The sequence below is a fragment of the Bombina bombina genome, chromosome 12 (assembly GCF_027579735.1).
Source record: "Bombina bombina isolate aBomBom1 chromosome 12, aBomBom1.pri, whole genome shotgun sequence".
Lineage (NCBI taxonomy): Eukaryota > Metazoa > Chordata > Amphibia > Anura > Bombinatoridae > Bombina > Bombina bombina.
This window is the reverse complement of record NC_069510.1, coordinates 20,917,122-20,939,001: the sequence shown is the minus strand read 5'-3', so window position 1 is coordinate 20,939,001 and position 21,880 is coordinate 20,917,122. Positions and strand designations below refer to the sequence as shown.

At 39.6% G+C, this 21,880-nt stretch overlaps 1 protein-coding gene across 2 annotated transcripts in view; it reads left to right on the top strand.

The window, feature by feature from the left end:
• The first annotated feature begins 8,624 nt into the window (after nt 1–8,624).
• The window catches only part of LOC128643237 (collagen alpha-1(V) chain), a 236,618-nt gene continuing 223,362 nt past the window's right edge, over nt 8,625–21,880 (top strand). Inside the window, exon 1 of one of the 2 annotated variants that reach the window (XM_053696224.1) lies at nt 8,625–9,036. In XM_053696224.1, the coding sequence (XP_053552199.1) occupies nt 8,934–9,036 (103 nt within the window). In that variant the 5' untranslated portion in view covers nt 8,625–8,933. The remainder of the gene's footprint in view (nt 9,037–21,880) is intronic. The other variant, XM_053696223.1, reaches the window with a different exon arrangement.

Below are 21,880 nucleotides of genomic sequence, written 5' to 3'. Positions count from 1 at the left end.
AAACGTGCACATTATTTTTGTATGCACACTTTCTGAGGTCCCCTCCTCCTGAGCGTGTAAAAAAGTGCACAGTATATACCTATATGCATTTTGTGACTGGCTGATGGCTGTCACAGGATACAGTGTAAGGAAAATTTGGCTTAACTTTGAAATTTGAAAATATCCACAAAGAATTTGCACCTGAATTGTGTTTGCCCAGATCTTAGTGTGTTGCACTTTCACAAGGAGAAATACGGCTCCGAAAATAGGCGATTGCTGTGAGCAGCCGCTGCCTTCTGCATTCAGCAGCTAATGAAACTGCCATATGCACATGCCTATTACACTAGACAAACATTAGACACACAATACTAAACACATGTAAAGAAACCTGTAAGGACATTATAATGCAATTATTAAATGCTCTAATTTGTTAGCGCAAGCAATATGTCCGCTAATGTCCCTTAACCAAGGGGTTAAACATATCCAGTGATCCATTTAAGAATGAATATACATGTAGCCACCATGTTCTACTCAGCATTTGCATGACTATAGGGCATGTATAGCCCTTCTGCGTATACCCTGACCGAAAGCCCGAACTGTCAGTTTTTTCCACTGAAGCAGAGGATGCTGGGTAAGAATATGCAAATAATCTATAAAATGTCTCGCTTTTTTTAAAATTCAAATATCTGTTTTAAACAAGGGTTCCCCTCATGCCAGTACAGCGCTACTCTTGTGGCTTTTAAGTATAGCAGAAACTAAAGAGTACAGCATGAGACCTCACGTGTGCCACTGTTTCAGACCCATGAGGCTTCATCAGAAGATGATAGATTCCTGCATAGTGAAGTTGGTACAGGGCAGCCTTAATATAAGTTATGGTGAACAACAAATTGATGAAAAAAATGCCTCCATTACTTCCCTCTGCTCCAGTGGTTTTCTGTGGGGAGCCATCTCCAAGGCAAAGTCCACTATGACTTCCCACTCTCTTCTTTAAAAACACCTTTATTTGATTTTGGAAGGAATATACATAAAGAAATCATTTTTGGTCGAGGACGGATTTAGCAGTTAGGAGGGCACGGAATGTCCTGGGCCTTAGCGCCATTGGGACGGAACGTCCTGGGCCTTAGCGTCGTTGGGACGGAATGTCCTGGGCCTTAGAGAAGTTAGGACAGCACTTATTACTATATCTCCCCCCCCCCCACCTCCCTAGCAACATCAAGTTATTTTTCAAAACTTTTAACTCCCATGGAGTTATTTAGGAGTCAGCATTGATTGGCTAAAATGTGTGTTTGTCAAAAGCATTGAGATAAGGGGGTAGTCTGCAGAGGCTTAGATACAAAGTAATCACAGGGGTAATAAGTAAATGAATATCATAGTGTTTAGTATGCAAAACTGGGGAATGGGTAATAAAAGGATTATTTTTCTTTTTAAATAAATTAAAATTTTCAAGTAGATTGTCCCCTTAACAGCTTTGATGCGTGTAACAACAATAGGTCGTCATGACCTGTGGCACTACAGGCACAAAGATCGTTGGTGGCCTAATGGGTGGCACTTCCAAGGCTTCAATGGGAGTGCTGGTGACTTTGCCACAAACGTGCTGATGTCTCAAAGGGGCAAAGTCACAGTAGCTGTAATGGGGGATGTTATTCAAACCCGTCATTCTCAGGTCCCATAGTAGCTGCAGATGTTCAAGACCCCTCATTAGAAAAAAGAGTTGCCTGCTCTTTAGAGATGTGCATTTGTTTTTGGATGAATGCACATTCATCACGAAAATGGGATTTTCCTTTCATTTTAGCTAAACAAATATCGGAAGAATGCACTAACAAAAATGAAAGAAAACCAAAATTACTGACAATTTTTTTTTATTTTTAGGAGTTTAATACTTACCTTAACGTGCTCTCCATGCTTTGGAGAGCACCTTAAAGTGATTTAAAGTTACAGCCCAGTATTTAAAATACTCTTAAAAACATGGGCACTTTACAATTACACTTCTTTTTAAAAATACTTACCTCTTTGTTACAGTAAACTTACCACCGCTCCTTCAGTATTTAGCATATTGATGATCAATCTGGCTTGCTCTATTTGTTGTGTGCCTCATGAGCTGGACGCTAAAGGGGGCACACAATAATTGGAAGAAGCTGGATTTGTCATCGATCTGCTTAATACTGAAGGAGATGTGGATGCAGGATCGGCAGTAAATTTACAGTAATAAAAAGTTAAGTATTTTTAAAAAAGAAGCGTAATTGTAAAGTTTAATGACTTGAAGTTCCCATATTTTAAAGAGTATTTTTAAATACTGGGCTTTAAGTATTGAACTTTACAACCACTTTAAGGTTAGGTAAGTATTGTAGCCACAGGTGAATGTTTCACATGTAGTTTTGAAACAAAAAAAATGTAAGCGCATAATAAAAATTCAGTATTTGTTTTCATTTTAAACTAAACAAATTTCCCTGAATAATCGTAAACAAAAATTTTGTCCAAAATGAAATTTTCTTGAATGCACACACTGCATGGGGTTTTACGGGGGGGGGGGGGGTATCTTTAAAGACATTAAAAAAAAAAAGGTAATTTCTTTTTGATTAGCCATGTAATTACTGTAGTGACAGTGATCACCTAGCAGAAAAATTTGCTTTTATTTCTACTCTGGAACAATGGGGCCCCTCTAGTTATAAAAAACCCCATATGCCTCTATGGGGCCCTTTTTTTAAAAATGTGGATAACAATTTAGTTAGGTAATTACAGTAGTAGGAGTGGTCATCTGGCTGTATTTAACATTACATTATAAAATATACGTAAATATACATCTTTTTGTTGCTCCCTTCTGACATGCAATGAAATATAAATAAGATGGCAAATTCTGAATCTGATGGGCCTGCAAAAAAAATTATATATAATTTGTGAGGGTTACTCACTGACAAAATAACTTTATGTAGCAAAAAAAAAAAGAAAAAAAATCGGCTTATCACAGTGGTAGCAAAGATGTTAATTATGACTTCACTCCCCCAGACCACACAACTCAGCCTTGTGATGCTGAGACTCCTCCCCTAGAGCCTAACTTTGTCCTATGATGCCATTACTCCTCCCCAGAGAGCCTAACTTTGTCCTGTGATGCTGAAACTCCTCCCCTAGACCTCCCACCACGGCCATGTGATACCATAACTCCTCCTGCAAACCACCTAACTCAGATCTGTGATTCTGTGACTCCTCCCCTGGACTGCCAACTCAACCCTGTGATGTTGTGACTCCTCCCCTGGACTGCCAACTCAACCCTGTGATGTGACTCCTCCCCTGGACTGCCAACTCAACCCTGTGATGATGTGACTCCTCCCCTGGACTGCCAACTCAACCCTGTGATGTTGTGACTCCTGCCTTGGACTGCCAACTCAACCCTGTGATGTTGTGACTCCTACCCTGGACTGCAAATTTAACCATATGATGTTGTGACTCCTCCCCTGGACTGCTAACTCAACCCTGTGAAGTTCTGACTCCTCCCCTGGACTGTTAACTCAACCCTCTAATGTGACTCCTCCCCTGGACTGTCAACTCAAACCTGTGATGTTGTGACTCCTCCCCTGGACTGCCAACTTAACCCTGTGATGTGACTTCTCCCCTGGACTGCTAAGTCAACCCTGTGATGTTGTGACTCCTCCTCTGGACTGTTAACTCAGCCCTGTGATGTTGTGACTCCTCCCCTGGACTGCCAATTCAACCCTGTGATGTGACCTCCCCTGGACTGCTAACTCAACCCTGTGATGTTGTGACTCCTCCTCTGGACTGTCAGCTCAAACCTATGATGTTGTGACTCCTCTCCTGGACTCCAAACTGAACTCTGTGATGTTGTGACTCCTCCCCTGGACTGCTAACTCAACCCAGTGATGTTGTGACTCCTCCCCTGGACTGCTAACTCAAACCTGTGATGCAAACCTGTGATGTGACTCCTCCCCTGGACTGCCATATTAATCCTGTGATGTTGTGACTCCTCTCCTGGACTTCCATCTCAACCCTGTGATGTTGTGACTCCTCCCCTGGACTGCCAACTCAACCCTGTGATGTTGTGACTCCTCCCCTAATTAATTATGACTTCACCCCCCCCCAGACCACACAACTCAGCCTTGTGATGCTGAGACTCCTCCCCTAGAGCCTAACTTTGTCATATGATGCCATTACTCCTCCCCAGAGAGCCTAACTTTACCCTGTGATGCTGAAACTCCTCCCCTAGACCACCCACTATAGCTATATGATACCATAACTCCTCCTGCAGACCACCTAACTCAGATCTGTGACTCCTCCCCTGGACTGCCAACTCAACCCTGTGATGTTGTGACTACTCCCCTGGAATGCCAGCTCAACCCTGTGATGTTGTGACTCCTCCCCTGGACTGCTTACTCAACCCTGTGATGTTGTGACTCCTGCCCTGGACTGCTAACTCAACCCTGTGATGAGACTCCTCTCCTGGACTGTCAGCTCAAACCTGTGATGTTGTGACTCCTCTTCTGGACTCCAAACTCAACTCTGTGATATTGTGACTCCTCTCCTGGACTGCCAACTCAACCCTGTGATGTTGTGACTCCTCCCCTGGACTGCTAACTCAAACCTGTGACGCAAACCTGTGATGTGACTCCTCCCCTGGACTGCTAACTCAACCCTGTGATGTTGTGACTCCTGCCCTGGACTGCTAACTCAACCCTGTGATGATGTGACTCCTCTCCTGGACTCCAAACTCAAACCTGTGATGTTGTGACTCCTCTCCTGGACTCCAAACTCAACTCTGTGATGTTGTGACTCCTCTCCTGGACTTCCAACTCAACCCTGTGATATTGTGACTCCTCCCCTGGACTGCCAACTCAACCCTGTGATGTTGTGACTCCTCCCCTAGACTGCCAACTCAACCCTGTGATGTTATGACTCCTTCCCCTGACTGCAAACTCAACCCTGTGATGTTGTGACTCCTTCCCCTGAGTGCAAACTCAGCCCTGTTATGCCAGACTCCTCCCCCAGACCACACAACCCATCCCTGTTATACCAGACTCTTCCCCCAAACCACTCAGCACTGTTATACCAGACTTAGTAGCAAAGGTGTTAATTATGACTTCACCCCCCCCAAGACCACACAACTCAGCCTTGTGATGCTGACACTCCTCCCCTAGAGCCTAACTTTGTCCTATGATGCCATTACTCCTCCCCAGAGAGCCTAACTTTACCCTGTGATTCTGAAACTCCTCCCCTAGACCACCCACTACAGCTATATGATACCATAACTCCTCCTGCAGACCACCTAACTCAGATCTGTGACTCCTCCCCTGGATTGCCAACTCAACCCTGTGATGTTGTGACTCCTCCCCTGGAATGCCAACTCAACCCTGTGATGTTGTGACTCCTGCCCTGGACTGCTAACTCAACCCTGTGACGAGACTCCTCTCCTGGACTGTCAACTCAAACCTGTGATGTTGTGACTCCTCTACTGGACTCCAAACTCAACCCTGTGATGTTGTGACTCCTCCCCTGGACTGCCAACTCAACCCTGTGATGTTGTGACTTCTCCCCTGGACTGCCAACTCAACCCTGTGATGTTGTGACTTCTCCCCTGGACTGCCAACTCAACCCTGTGATGTTGTGACTCCTCCCCTGGCTGGACTGCCAACTCAACCCTGTGATGTGACTCCTCCCCTGGACTGCCAACTCAACCCTGTGATGTTGTGACTCCTGCCCTGGACTACTAACTCAACCCTGTGATGAGACTCCTGACCTGGACTGTCAGCTCAAACCTGTGATGTTGTGACTCCTCTCCTGGACTCCAAACTCAACTCTGTGATGTTGTGACTCCTCTCCTGGACTGCCAACTCAACCCTGTGATGTTGTGACTCCTCCTCTGGACTGCTAACTCAACCCAGTGATGTTGTGACTCCTCCCCTGGACTGCTAACTCAAACCTGTGACGCAAACCTGTGATGTGACTCCTCCTCTGGACTGCCATCTTAATCCTGTGATGCTGTGACTCCTCTCCTGGACTTCCAACTCAACCCTGTGATGTTGTGACTTCTCCCCTGGACTGCCAACTCAACCCTGTGATGTTCTGACTCCTCCCCTAGACTGCCAACTCAACCCTGCGATGGTATGACTCCTTTCCCTGACTGCAAACTCAACCCTGTGATGTTGTGACTCCTTCCCCTGAGTGCAAACTCAGCCCTGTTATGCCAGACTCCTCCCCCAAACCACCCAACTCAGCCCTGTTATACCAGACTTAGTAGCAAAGGTGTTAATTATGACTTCACCCCCCCCCCCCAGACCACACAACTCAGCCTTGTGATGCTGAGACTCATCCCCTAGAGCCTAACTTTGTCCTATGATGCCATTACTCCTCCCCAGAGAGCCTAACTTTACCCTGTGATGCTGAAACTCCTCCCCTAGACCACCCACTACATCTATATGATACCATAACTCCTCCTGCAGACCACCTAACTCAGATCTGTGACTCCTCCCCTGGACTGCCAACTCAACCCTGTGATGTTGTGACTCCTCCCCTGGAATGCCAACTCAACCCTGTGATGTTGTGACTCCTCCCCTGGACTGCTAACTCAACCCTGTGATGTTGTGACTCCTGCCCTGGACTGCTAACTCAACCCTGTGATGAGACTCCTCTCCTGGACTGTCAGCTCAAACCTGTGATGTTGTGACTCCTCTCCTGGGCTCCAAACTCAACTCTGTGATGTTGTGACTCCTCCCCTGGACTGTCAACTCAACCCTGTGATGTTGTGACTCCTCCCCTGGACTGCCAACTGAACCCTGTGATGTTGTGACTCCTCCCCTGGACTGCCAACTCAACCCTGTGATGTTGTGACTCCTTCCATGGACTGCCAACTCAACCCTGTGATTTTGTGACTCATTCCCCTGACTGCAAACTCAACCCTGTGATGTTATAACTCATTCCCCTGACTGCAAACTCAACCCTGTGATGTTGTGACTCCTCTCCTAGACTGCAAACTCAACCTTGTGGTGTTGTGACTCCTCCCCTGGACTGCCTACTCAACCCTGTGATTTTGTGACTCCTTCCCTGACTGCAAACTCAACCCTGGGATGTTGTAACTCCTTCCCCTGACTGCAAACTCAGTCCTGTTATGCTAGACTCCTCCCCCCAGACCACACAACCCTGGACTGCCAACTCAACCCTGTGATATTGTGACTTCTTCCCTTGACTGCAAACTCAACACTGTGATGTTGTGACTCCTTTCCCTGACTGCAAACTCAGCCCTGTTATGCCAGACTCCTCCCCCAGACCACACAACCCATCCCTGTTATATCAGACTCCTTCCCCAAACCACCCAACTTAGCCCTGTTATGCCAGACTCCTCCCCCAGACCACACAACTCAGCCCTGTAATGCTAGATTTCTCCCCCAGACCATCTAACTCAGCCCAGACTCCTCCCCCAGACCACACAACCCAGCCCTGCTGTGCCAAACTCCTTCCCCAGAACATGAAACCCAATCCTGTTATGTGAGACCTCTCCCAGAAAACACCCAACTCAGCACTGTTATGTGAGACTCCTCCCCAGGCCACACGACCCAGCCCTGTTATTCTGTGGCTCCTCCCCCAAACCACCCAACTCAGCCCTTGGATGCTGAGACCCCTCCCCCAGCCTCTCAGTCTCTTTTAAAAGAGAAAAAAAACTGCTGGGGTTATGAGACTCCTCCCCCAGACCACCTCAGTCAGCCCTGTGATGCCATGATACCCAACATTTTCCCTTCATGATTCAGATAGAACATACAATTTCAAACAACCTTCCAATTTAATTCTATTATCTTCCTTGCTTGGTTCTCTTGGAATCCTTTGTTCAAAAGCATACTTAGGTAGACTAAGGAGCTGGGAGCTAGCTACGTATTGGTGCCTACCTGGAAATATTTCTCTAGACATTAAATCAGATGTGCTCAGCTAGCTCCCAGTAGGGCATTGCTTCTCTTTCAACAAAGTATATCAAAAGAAGGGAAAAACATTGACAAAATAAGTAAATTGTAAACTTGCTGAAAATGTATTCTCTGTCTGAGTCGTGAAAGCAAAATGTGTTTCATGTCCCTTTAAATTCCGATGTTAAATGACTGAAGTATCAGCATCAGGAGTTGTCACTGTACTATTACATACAATACGATTTTCATGACTTCATTTGTCCCAGTGAGAGATGTCTGCCTGTTTAGCACAGATTGTGTAATGAGAAGTCAGAAAAAAAGTTTGGGGTCTTAGGGCCCCACCCTGTTTTTTTTAACTTGCTATATATTTAATTTACTCATTCATTTTTAAAGGAATTTGGAATAAACACCAAAAATTACACTGTCCTGCCTATCTCTTACTTCCAAGTAGTTTTAATATCTCCCAGGTATGTTTTAGGGACTGGCTTTCCCCCTACAGACAATTTGCAGCACTTTTTTCACTTTTCTTACAGATGTCTCTGCCACATAAACTTTTTTCTCTTTTCTTCTAATTTTTTTCCTACACACATTTTCTCCCTCCTCCCCCCCCCCCCTCTTTCCCCCCCCCTCCCTCTCTCTCTCCCCCTTTTCCTGAACTCCAGTGAAAGTAGGCCGTGCTTGTAGGAAGATGAAGTCCTGATTTGCTGCTGTGTGCTGGGACTGACAATCCTTTACATCTGCCTAAAAAGGGTTTTGCACTCCTCTATCAGTCGGCAAGGGGGTATCACTTCACATATCAGCCCCAGTAGGACCAGACTAAAAAGGGCACGGGAGAGAAGAAGAAATTGCTAATTACAACAACAACAAAATAATACATATATTTGCAAACTCTTCAACTATTCCCTTTAAACACCATCCCCCTAAAAAGAACAATCTGATGGCTGTATAAAGATTGCATTTTTTAATAGGGTGTGTACCCTAGTTCTCTGTCCTGTCATTCCAAAGTCTGAGCTGGGGATCCCAGAAACCTAAAAGGATTGGTCCCCACTGGTGGAGATAATGAAGATGGATACACATACAAGATGGAAAAAGAGACATTGGATACAGAACTGGTCCTTTTATGTAGCATTAACATTATCTATATGTTCCTGGTGCAATGCAGGTAAGGATCAGTTTGTCCTTAATCTGGGTAATCCACATAATGTATCGTTTCCCCAAAAAACTATATATTGAAAGGAAAAAAACACTGCAACAATGTTTCCCAAACTTTTGTTTAAAGTTTCCTTGTTGTTTTTGGATACTCTTGTTGCTGTAAGAGGACAATAATAGGAAATCTTTTATTATTTCTTGTGTGTTTTTCTACATGATCATGCACTTTTATATATATATAATTTCTCTTGCATTGATCCTTATAAAGCATTCTTGGGCTTGCATGTACTTTACAGTAAAAAAAAAAAAGCAAAGTTTTCTAACAAAATCTTAGTCCTGCAAACTTGCAAAAAAGTTTCGTTTTTTTTTGTTTTTTTTTGCTCTGGAGAAAGTAGAAAACTTGCTCCCCCTATGGTATAATTGGAGAACTACAGTAATGGGAAAGCTAAATATATAGAATTTAGAAACATTCTATAATTTTGATAAATCTCATAATATTACTAATATATTACCACTTTCTTCCAGTAAATGTTTGTCATAAATAGAAAAACAAATAGGTGCACTTACTACTTTACACACTTTAAAGATTAATCTTTATTTTATGTATAATTTTTTTTATTATGAAATAAATATTCATGCTGTGAGGTTTAAAAATGTTATTTGAATACAGATGATATAAACGTGCTTATATTTTTTAGCATATTTTTGCAAATTGCTTTAACCTAGTTTTTAACATGCTAGAGGGCTTAAAATAGTATATAATTTATATTATATAGTGCTGCATGAAATTAATTTTATTCTCTAGAGGGAGTTTCAGACTAATAGAATGGGTGTGTTTAATGTGTATTAAATAATACAATATATAAATATAACCACAGGGAGGCATACAGTGGCAATTCTTTTTAATTGATTCCTCTGTGAAGTCCTTTAACCATAAAAATGATAGTACATAGTAATATTATAAAATTACCATATAATACTGTTCAATGGTTGTTAGCTAAGTTTACCTCAAATGTGGAAATAATTATAGAAACTTTGCCCTGTTTGTGGTTTTGCTGTTGTCCTTTGTATGGTAAACAAGATGTGTAAAGTCTTGTAGAAAGCATACAAATGTAACCTGTGCTTCATGTTTCAGAAATATACTAAAATATCTCATACAAAATGTGCCAACACACCAGGTTCTATGTCTCCTGTGGTATAGTGGTAGCTGGCTGACTCCACACCAGAGATCTGTTGTAGACCACACACGTCCGATACATCTGTGTTGGACATTAGTGTCTCATTAGCACTTGAGAAGAAAAGAGGACAGACATACAAATTATACTTGGGTGTAGGTTTATTACAAGCCGTGGAAAAAATTGTCCTTGGATTTGCAGACCCTGCTTATAGACTGGACTCTGTAGTTTTTGTGTTAGGAAATATATTTGCATTTTAAGACCATTCATGGCATGACATGTTGGAAAAGGCTCATTTTACACTACATATGTAATCTTGAGAACCTTCTGAGTTGAAGCAGAAAAATAAGGAAAATTTGCTTTTTATCCTATAGTAAAGGAGACCTAAATAGTCCAGGAAAATCCACTTCTTTATTTTTATTACTAACCAGATTCTTAAGCATTTGGCAAAGATGTACAGTGATTGGTATAGGATGACGGCATGCCCTGAGTATGATTTTTCTTGTGTAAAGAGAATATCTATTGGTTTTTCAGTACTAGAATTTCATGTACAAGAAATGTTACCATTATTTTCATACATGATGTCTGAAAGCCCTTTTAACAGATGTTTAATTTATTTAGGTTACAAATTAATCTGTTGCCAATTCCTTGATACAAATGCAGAGCCACAAAAAAATGCATGATGTAATGCACATCCAACCTGTAAAGTAGTGGTGGGCTTCAAGGCTTCCCCAAGGGGCCCTCCTGACGTCATGGTATTGGGAGGCGTAGAATGGTAAATCCGCCTCTCTAATCAGCTGCATACTGTGGGTGCCAACCTCAGCCAGCTGACTTGGGGGTGTGGGTCCTTGAGTATAGCAGCCCCTACTGGTGTGCAGCCCTCACTTCCCACTCAACTAGGTTTGTCCAAAATCTTTTGTAAGTCATAGATCTACAGCTGTGTATTAGATACTAACAAAAACTGCCACATCATACAACACTTCCTACAAATAGACCACACAATGCTTCCCCCCTCACCCACTCACCCTGCTACCCGAGCAACAGAAATCATCTGCCTGCCCATGCGCCACTTACTAATAGACCCCCCATGTCGCCAATCTCGTTGTAGTGAATAACTGATTTTAATCATTTGTGATCTCATAAATAAATTAAGCAAACCTTTATCAAATCACCTAAAACTGTACCTAAATAATCTCATATATACAAAGTACATAATAAATAAATACATAATGTGTTAACATATAAGGTAATTCCCTACCTTGCTTAAAAGAGTAGGGGGATTTTTTTTTCTGTGCTTTCTTCCATAACTATTTCTTTTAGTTCAAATTTGACCACTAATATTTTCACTTCTAGCTGCACATATATTATGTCTCTTAAAATCATACCCACTGTTTTCCATAAAAAAGCACATTAGCCCTAAACACACCACTCCACTTTACCTTCAACAATCTGGACATCTTTTTCAATTTCCAAGACACCTCAATGTATATTATACACAACAACACTACCTTCAACCAGACAAGATTAGTTGCCAGCCACACACTTTTTAGGTGCCAGAACAAGGTACTTCTATACATATAAAAAAAAATCCAAAGAATTTAGAACTCATCGCTTCCTGGCACCCAGTATTGTCAAGACCTGATTAATACATCATGTATACATATACTAAACACTCACACACAACCATACATGCATGTCTACACATTCACATGTACAACAACACTGGATTGGTTAATATACAGAAAGTATATGGCATTGTGGTCACCGTATTTGTGATACAGAGGATAAGGATTTATGAAAAAGGATATTCTATGTCTTCTAAAAAAGACAAAGACCAGAAAATCTATACTGTAGTCAGATTACTGTACGGTAGCTACAGCCCATGGAATAGCCAATGCTACATGATGTTGTAGTATCACTACACATTCCTTTTCTGGCCACAGTGACACAGCGAGGAAGGGTGGTGCACATTACACAGCCACTGGCTCCCACTTACCAGCACAAGAGGGAGATATCATACAGCAATGCCAAATAGTCATTCAAGGCCGCCCAAAGGATCTTTCTTTGTTTTTTAAGAATTTCCTGAAGTATCAGATTTCAAAGGCACTTGTGGAGTTCCATAGTGATTTATCTCACCCAGCTACTGGGCTGGTGCTCTGTGCAACTCCTGTTTCACCTTGCTGAGGATATTGTAGTGACAGATGAATGACTAATCTGTTGTATATAACCCCAGGAGATGAGTTTGTGTATAGAACTGAAGTCTTACTTATTTTTACAAGTCCATTAACGTTGCCCAAATGGTATATAAAGCCACTACAAATGAAGGTGTATCCTTTTTTTTGCCTCTACTTACCAGCAAGCCTATTGACAAATGATGTTTAACAAGGCGTAGGCCATTAAATACTTTAGTGTGCTTGTTCATAAATCCCCTTTAAGAGTGTGGATTTATGAACAATAAATATTACAGGATGGCTGTAGAACTGTCAGTCTGTGAGTGGAGCTTTAATATACACATTCCTGCTACACACCCTGTGTAAAATGACGTACAATTTGTATTTTAAATACAGGTGAAACGTGCACACAACCTATTGTCAATGCAGCTTAGTTACTATCCAACACATTTTTTCCCTGCTTATGCTTCAAGGGACAAGAAACTTCATAATTTAGACTGAGCAAGCAAATTAGACTTTATCATTATCAAAATTTACCATTATCAACTTTACTTCATTCTCTTAGTGTCCTTAGTTAAAAAGCATACTGTGGTAAGCTCAGGAGCTAGTTGGTGTTTGGTGGCTGCACACATATGATTATCAAGCTCCAAATTATCAAGGCTTGCCAGAAACAGAAGTTAGGAAGCAGCGGTCTAAAGACCATTTCTCCATAACTTGCCCACTGCCTCTGAGGCTGCGGTCTTCAATCCGCCCAATCCTATACGATTGGGCTGATTGACACCCCCTGCTAGCGGCCGATTGGCTGTGAATCTGCAGGGGGCGGCATTGCACAAGCAGTTCACACGAATTGCTTGGGCAATGATAAATGCCGACAGCATATGTTGTCTGCATTTATTGATGTGTGGCGGACATGATGCGCTACATTGTATCATGTCCGCTCGCACATTAATAAATAGGCCCCTATGTGTTTAAACCCTTTACAGGGGTAAAACATCTAGTTTTTTATGCAAGCAAAAGTTCAATAATAAGATGCTGAGCCAGAGCTTGACAAACCCAGGAGACTGGAAACCACTGGCTCCTAGAATTTTACCCCTGTATCCTAATATTTTGGGTTATTCTCTATATATCTGTATACAGATACCACTGTCTGGCTCCTAAATATTCTAACTCTAACATAATAGAGCATTTTCTTTTTGATCTTTTATGTCCCTGTTTGTGTACCACTATGCATTGCCCAATCTCCATAGGTCACATGACCTCACATGCCCAGGAGAGAAATGCATGAGCAAACAATCGCCTGCATTCTGTGTGCATGGTAATATGCTTCCATTTGTATTTGTGTTGTTGTGCATTTCATATAATACTGCTTAAAAAAGGATATCTAAGCAAGTACATATTGCAGGGCTGCACTAATCTTGTTAATTTTTAAAACAGACCTGCAGTGTGTTCATGAATGCCTCCTCTTAAAGGGGAGACATTAGTCATCCCAAGAGTAAGTAATTTAAAGAGACATTAAACATTAAATACATTTTATTAGCATGATTATATATAAATATGATTATATATAAACCATATTGTTGAGGTGTTGACTTTGAGACTTTTTTTTTACCTAAATATGCTAAAAAAACAGAGGCAGTTGAATGGATTGTCACTGTCCCGGATTTATAGATCTCATTGCTGGTAGAGAGTGAGACATGAGGTCATTTTCAGTTGTAAACTGGATTAGTCTATGGTACAAATGATTGAAATTGAGCCTGTAGCTCCTTTTAGTAAATAATAATAGTAATTAAAAAAAAAAAGAAACTGACAATTCTCACTAAAGCGAAACGCGTTTGGAAAGAGAAAATCTCCTCTCTGTAGAAAGTCATAATGCATATGTGGCTTGTTTTAACTCAAATTGTATCTCAAGCCAGCTTATAGGACATATGTTTTAGATCACCCGCGTTCAGTATGTTTCTGTTAAACAGAGCTATTAAGAATGTTTAAAGAAAGGGATAGCTGCCAGTGTACTTTATGAGTGTTTGATTTGCTTTTATCATATTTCAAATTCACAGCGTGTTTCTTGTTGCAGGACTTTAAGTTTAGCTCTCAGTGATGTAACTTCTATTAAAATGTTTATTTGCTCATCAATTCCTAATAATGAAAAACAAATGCAGAGCTGTCAATTCATACTGCAAGACTCACTATGTGATGTCTGTTCTCCAGATCACACTATGTCTCAGTAACATTACACTGTGTGATGGCATGACACACAATTTGAGGTCTGTTCCCTAGATTACTCTAAGTGTCATTAAAACCATTCTATGTTACAGTATGACACACTCTGTGAGGTCTGTTCTCCAGATCACACTATGGAGCAATAAAATCACACTATGAAATATTAAGCTGTAAAACATGTTTACAGACTCAGAGATTAGGTTTGTTTAATTGCTTAATGTGTTTTTTTTTCTGTTAAAGACACCAACAATGACATGAATTACTGTTCTTTTGAAAATCAGATCAGTCTAAAATGCCAAATATATTTTAAAAGCATACCTATGTACCCTCAAGAACAACAGCGTACTGGGAGCCAGCTGCTAATTGGTGGCTAGACAAATATCACCCTTTTCATTGGATCACCAGACATGTTCATTACAGAAATTGTTTTGCAGTTTTATTTCCCTTTAAGACTAAATGCCTAATTTTCTAAAGCTGTATGGTCTGGTGAGATTATATACAAATCTCTTGTCAGTACTATGAGATAGCCTCAAAGAGTTTTATAAAGTCAAATTATAGCTTGAGAGCTGTTTATCTCACTATTCATGGTTCTGGATAGAAAGGAGACACCTACATTACAATATAATGCTTAACCCACACAAAGACAATACCAGCTATTATATGTTTTGTTTATTTATTTTCAGTCCCTTACAATACAATTTTGTAAACAAAAATGCTAATACAAAGGAGTATTCGCTAATAAAAATACTTTTCCGATCTTCCAGGATCATATTATTTTCCAAATCTTTGAGCAGTAGGTTGCAATAACGTTACATAAAATAATCTTCATGCAAAACTCAACACAATAGAACCAATCTGTATGTTACATTAGATTCTTTTCTGCAGCTGGATATTCTGTGACATCACCAGATATGCAAAATAAAGGGACAGTCTACTCCAGAATTGTTATTGTTTATGAAGATAGATAATCCCTTTATTACCCATTCCCCAGTTTTGCAAAACCAACATGGTTATAGTAAGTAATATACTTTTTACTTCTGTGATTACCTTGTATCTAAGCCTCTGCAGACTGCCCCCTTACTTCAGTTCTTTTGGCAGACATGCATTTTAGCCAATTATTGCCCTCTCATAAGTAACTCCACGGGCGTGAGCACAATATTATCTGTATGGCCCACATGAACAAACTCCATCTAGCTGTGGAAAACTGTCAAATGCATCCAGATAAGAGGCGGCCTTCAATAGTTTAGAAATTAGCATATGAACCTACCTAGGTTTAGCTTTCAACAAAGAATAACAAGAGAACAAAGCAACTTTGATGATAAAAGTAAATTGGAATCTGTTTAAAATTGCATTCCCTATCTGAATCATGAAAGTTTAATTTTAACTAGACTGTCCCTTTAATGCAATGAAATATATTCAAAGTTGGCAGTTCTGCAAATGGAATTAATTTCTCAGTAATGCACAATATTTTTTATGCTCAAAATTATTGTCATTAAGTAGTAATACATTTTCTATTGGACTTAACTCAATACTAAAAAAAGAAGCTTTCAACATTTTCCTGTCTTATTCAGGTCTGACACAATTATAAATCATCATTATAGTTTAATTTACCAATTGTAAAATACAGTAAAGGAGACAAAGTGATATAATGATGTGAGTACAGAGAGATAGTGTGAAGGGCTCGTAAATATTAATGGATGGGTTTAAAAGTAAAACAAAGCAGGGAAAGGGGGCTGAGAATATCCAGTATGAGGAAATAGACAGGTGGACAGTCTAAATAAATACATTTAAAAGACAGATTTATATAGATAAACATCAAGAGTGGAAACTCTTAAAAGCTTGTCTTTTAAATGTATTGTTAGTGCAATAAAAAAGTATTACTGCTTACTGCTATGCATTTGTCATAGTGGCACCCACATCCACATTTGCACACATATAGATAGATATATAGATAGATAGATAGATAGATAGATAGATAGATAGACAGATAGATAGATACATAGATAGTAGAATTAGACAGATATAATTAGTGATGGGTAGCAATATATATATAATGAATTAGAAAGAAAGATAGAGATAGATAGATAGAAAGATAGATAGATAGATACAGACAGACAGATATATATATATATATATACAGACAGATAGATAGATAGATACAGATAGATATATATAGAGTGATACAGATGGAGAGATTGATACAATAGAAAGATAAATAGATACAACAGATATACAGACAGATAACTAAAATGCAATGGAGTGCAAATATTTTGCTCAAGTGGTAGACGTTTGGTTAAGTTGTTTACTACGCGTTTTGCATTGTTTTGACTGCACAGCTGCAATGAACAATAGTTAATACCTGCTTTTCAAAAGTGTTAAAAGAGAAAGCGTTATTTCACATTACGTTCAAGTGCAACCAGCATCTTGTAATATGAGTCCAATGAGTGCGCTATATAAATGAATTAAAATGGTTTATTTACACATTTTAACCAACAACTTTAAACACCCGATCATGCATTATTGTTTGTGAGAGGCCCAGTGCAAAAGAATGCGCCTATGATTTAGGTCAGTGTGCTTAACCCCAGCAAATGGGTTATTGTTGTTATTATTATCATCAACATATCCATTTAATATTTCATTCCCATCCTATGCATTATTTGCCTGTCTTTGAACCTTTATTTATTTGCTTTTTTTATTCTATAGTTAAAGGGACAGTGTACACCAATTTTCATATAACTGCATGTAATAGACACTACTATAAAAGTGTACACCAATTTTCATATAACTGCATGTAATAGACACTACTATAAAGAATAATATGCACAGATACTATATATATATAAAAATCCAGTATAAAACCTTTTAAAAACTTACTTAGAAGCTCCCAGTTTAGCTCTGTTAATGAGATTAGCCTGGGACACTGACTGATAGCAGAACCTCCCCCTCCCCTGCATATGAAAAGACCCATTATACAAACAGAAGCAGTCTGAAGTCTGTATACATCAGTATACATCTAAAATATTGGGGCTTGGTTAGGAGTTGAAAATCAGCACAATGTTATTTAAAAATAAGCAAAACTACATTGTTACAAAAATACTCCCAGTTGGACTATATAAATGGATCATCTACAAAACATTTATGTAAAGAAAAATCTAATGTCCCTTTAAGAAGCATTTGGTACTTGATTTAAGCATATTACTGTTATCTGCTGCTGCTGGTCAGAGGGATCAGGAATAAAATGTAGGTGAATGCATTTGTAGCATCCGGTGCAGGCTGCTGACTCACTATTTGCAGGGTCTGGCATGCTATGGGCCTCCCTGTATACAGGAGAAATCCCTGTGAGCAGAGGAATGTGGGATTGGCCTCCTGGGGGGGACCTCAGGTCAGGGGGAGGGCAGCTGGTACAGCCGTGCACAGCCAAAACCAGTACAAATAGTTCTTATAGCAGCAGTACAGCTCAGTGCCTTGTTAGCCTTGTGCTATGTGCTGTACTAGCCAGTAGTACACTAGCTGCAATCACCCTCCCAGGTACTGTTAGTAGCGTGGAGAGACCACCTCTGTCTCACATTTCTACGGGGAGGTAGCTGTGCTTTATGGATACAATAACATGGGGACAAAGGAGAGTCATTGTAATGCCCTGTGTCATTGGAGAAGACACTAAATGATCTGTGAATCTATGTCAGAATAATGATTAAGCATGAAGTGCTATCTCTTAAACAACTTTCCAATGTATTTCTATAATGAAATGTGCACCATTCTCTTGGCATTCTTTGTTAAAGGAGCAACAATGCACTCCTGGGAGCTAGCTGAGCAGATCTGGTGAACCAATGACAACAGGCATATATGTGCAGCCACCAATCAGCAGCTAGCAACCAGTAATGCTTTGCTGCTCTTTTAGAAATGCTGAAATAAAAGCAGATTGTGGTATTGGGCCCTGTTGTTGCCTTGCACATAGAGAATAATGCATACAGAACTAGATGAGTGTTAATGTGTTTTATACAGTTTGGCTGGTTATAGCCTCAGGTTACACTTTTATCATTCCTGTTATAAAATCACAGCTAGCTGCTCTGTAAAACACTATGTAACAAAACTGAACCAAGTATAATGACACCACTGCCACATATCTGTAGGGCATATTTAGCAAGACATCCACAGGAGCCAATTGTATGTGTAGAAAACATAAGGGAGCTCATCTGTCTGAACATTTTGTTCAAATTGATTTGAATTCTCTTTTTTTTATAGCTTGTTGAATGCAGTGACTGCGTGTTCAGCTCTGGACCTGAAAGCTGCAGGAAATTTACACTACAAATAATATTATTTGTGCCTATACAACTATTGACTAGTCTGTATTTTTATTCAAAAACCTTTGTCTGTGTATACTATCAGGGCCTGTGCTTGCTTGTCATTGCTTAGCACGTTGCATCTTGTTGCAGAGAGAAAGAAATATTACAACGTCTCTTCAGTATGAATCCAACATAGATTGTTCATTGAGCACCTACAGTCTTTATTAAATGCACAGTTATAAATGATATTAAGGGGCTACTTGCAGTATCTTACAGTATGTTTCAGGGTGGTGAAACATTTTGAGACCAATATTGTTTTAGCCCAAGATTTATCTCAAGGTGGTACATTGCCAGCCTCTTCTCAGAGTTCTCAGCTTCTTTTCAGACTTGATGGGCGATTGTATAGAAGAGATGACTTGCTGAGGTGTTGGTTTTTTTGAATAGCTTTATGTCATTTTATAATAATACTGTACAGCATTTCAGTAGTTATGTTATTTTTTTATATTTAGGCTTTTGCAATATTTAACAGGGCATGGAACTATTCATATTTTTCTTGGTGGTTGCACAGTGATTCCCATCAGTAAGGATCTTTTGAAAATGGTTTCATTATTGTCAGGGTAGAAAAATTACCAGGAGATAGATGTAATGCCAATATTTTATTAACTATAAACATAGCCTCCCCTAGATAGCCTTATCTGCATTGGCAGAAAGCCCAGAGGTTTCAGTGCAAAGCTTACAGTGAAGGTAAACTTGTTGTCAATCTAGCTTATCATTCTTTGTTCAAAATCAATATGAGTTTCATTCATCAATTTTTCTAAATTAGAGTTTAAATAAAGTTATCTCCGTTATAAATCTATTTTTTCAGGTACACTAATTCAACCGTATTTTTTTTTTGTTTTTGTTTGTTCTCGATCACGTTTTTCTAGTACCCAATTGAAAATCTGGCTGTTAGGCGGCCGTCAATCCACGTCATCCATGTCATAAGCCTCATCTGCGCATGCAATATTCTTATTTTCTTTATATTTGACTAGCTTCGCCGATTAGCGCATGCGCAGAAGAACAGCTTCTCAGGTAAACGGAGCTTCATGAACGCGCTTTTGAGACGTAGAGAGCGGGTGGGACCGCTCTATACCTCACAGGCAATAAAAGCAGGAAATAAGGCTTGGGAGTAGTCAACATCTAAACGGTAGGGATTTATAAATATATATATTAGGCAGACTTTAAAAATATTAGATAAAAAACATTAGCGATTAGCTTCTGTTAATATTAGCCAATGCATTGATGTCTTCCAAATGTGAAAACTTTACCTTCACTTTAAATTTGTAGAATATGTAGAATATATACACACTGTATATACACACACACAAATATATATATATATAAACTTAAAGTGAATGTAAATTTTGATGCTAACGTGCCCGGTTTTAAAAAATTCGAATAAAAACAGGGGCACTTTAATTCATCAAAATTTACATTTTACTTGTGCTGTGAAAAAAAAACTTACCTTTTAATCTTGTCACCAGCTCCAGCTTCCTCCACCCGTCGCAAAGCCTCTTCCTGGGTCTAAAATGATGAATCCGGCTTCCTCCAATCACAGCATTGAATCAGACACTGATCCTCCCCGGGGGGGGAAGCCGTGATTGGAAGATGACCTATCCATCATTTCTGAGATCAGAAATGGCTTGCGACGACCGGAGGAAGCTGGAGCTGCTGTCAAGTTTAAAAGGTAAGTATTTCTTCACAACGAGTGAAATGTAAATTTTGATGAATTAAAGTGCCCCTGTTTTTAATCGAATTTTTAAAAACCGGGCACTTTAGCATCAAAATTTACATTCACTTTAAGTATTGTTTGCCTTCTCATTTGTTAACCAAAAATAACATACGTTATTCAAAAGTATTTACATGAAATAAAAAATATTGTTCTCAGTAGGCATGTGCATTAATTTCATAATGAATGCTAATTCTTTAATGAAACAGGGATGTCCGTTTTCTTTCCATGAAGTGAATATCCGAATGATTGCACCAAAAAAAATGTAACGAAAAGGAATAAATACTGTTAAAAGGATAAAGTACAGGCCCTGGGAGCTGCGCACTAACACGGCTGAAATTAATACCGAATAGCATGGGCAATGAATGTTCAGGGAAACTTATTTCCCTGAATATTTGTTTTTAAAAATTTGTTCAAACAGAATTTTTCGTCTGTGTACAGCTCTAGTTTTCATTAATAAACATGATGTTGTTAAAGGGATAGTCTAGTCAAACTTAAAGGGACACTGTACCCAATTTTTTTCTTTTGTGATTCAGATAGAGCATGCAATTTTAAGCAACTTTCTAATTTACTCCTATTATCAATTTTTCTTTGTTCCCTTGGTATCTTTATTTGAAAAGCATTTTTTATTCAGCACCTGGGTAGCGCTTGCTGATTGGTGGCTAAATGTAGTGCTACCCAGGTGCTGAATCAAAAATGGTCTGGCTTCTAAGCTTACAGTCAAATAAAGATAGCAAGAGACCGGAGGAAAATTGATAATAGGAGTAAATTAGAAAGTTGCTTAAAATTACTGCTCTATCTGAATCATGAAAGTTTAATGTTGACTAGAATATCCCTTTAATTACTTGCAGAAGTCTTTGCATAATGTCCTGCCTATAGGATTTTTATTTAGCCACCCATTCTGTAACTTGTATCTTTCATTAATGCTTGGTAATGTGGAGTGATAAAGCATTCCATAGATGTAATACCCTAAAAAAATGTTTTTCTGGTTAAAAAAGAAAGTGATTTTTGGGACACATGTGCACTAGTTCTAAATATACTGTAGGAATCTGTAATAATATCAGTAATGTAAAAGTGCATTTATATGAGCACAAAATCTATTCTCTGCTACTTTTATATTTTAAGGAAAAAAATATATATTCTGTAGCGGCCTTTGACATGATTCTAGAACTGATTACTCCGCAGGCAATCAGTAAGGAATTGGAATGTGAACAAACACCTTATTTAATTCTTTCCATATCAT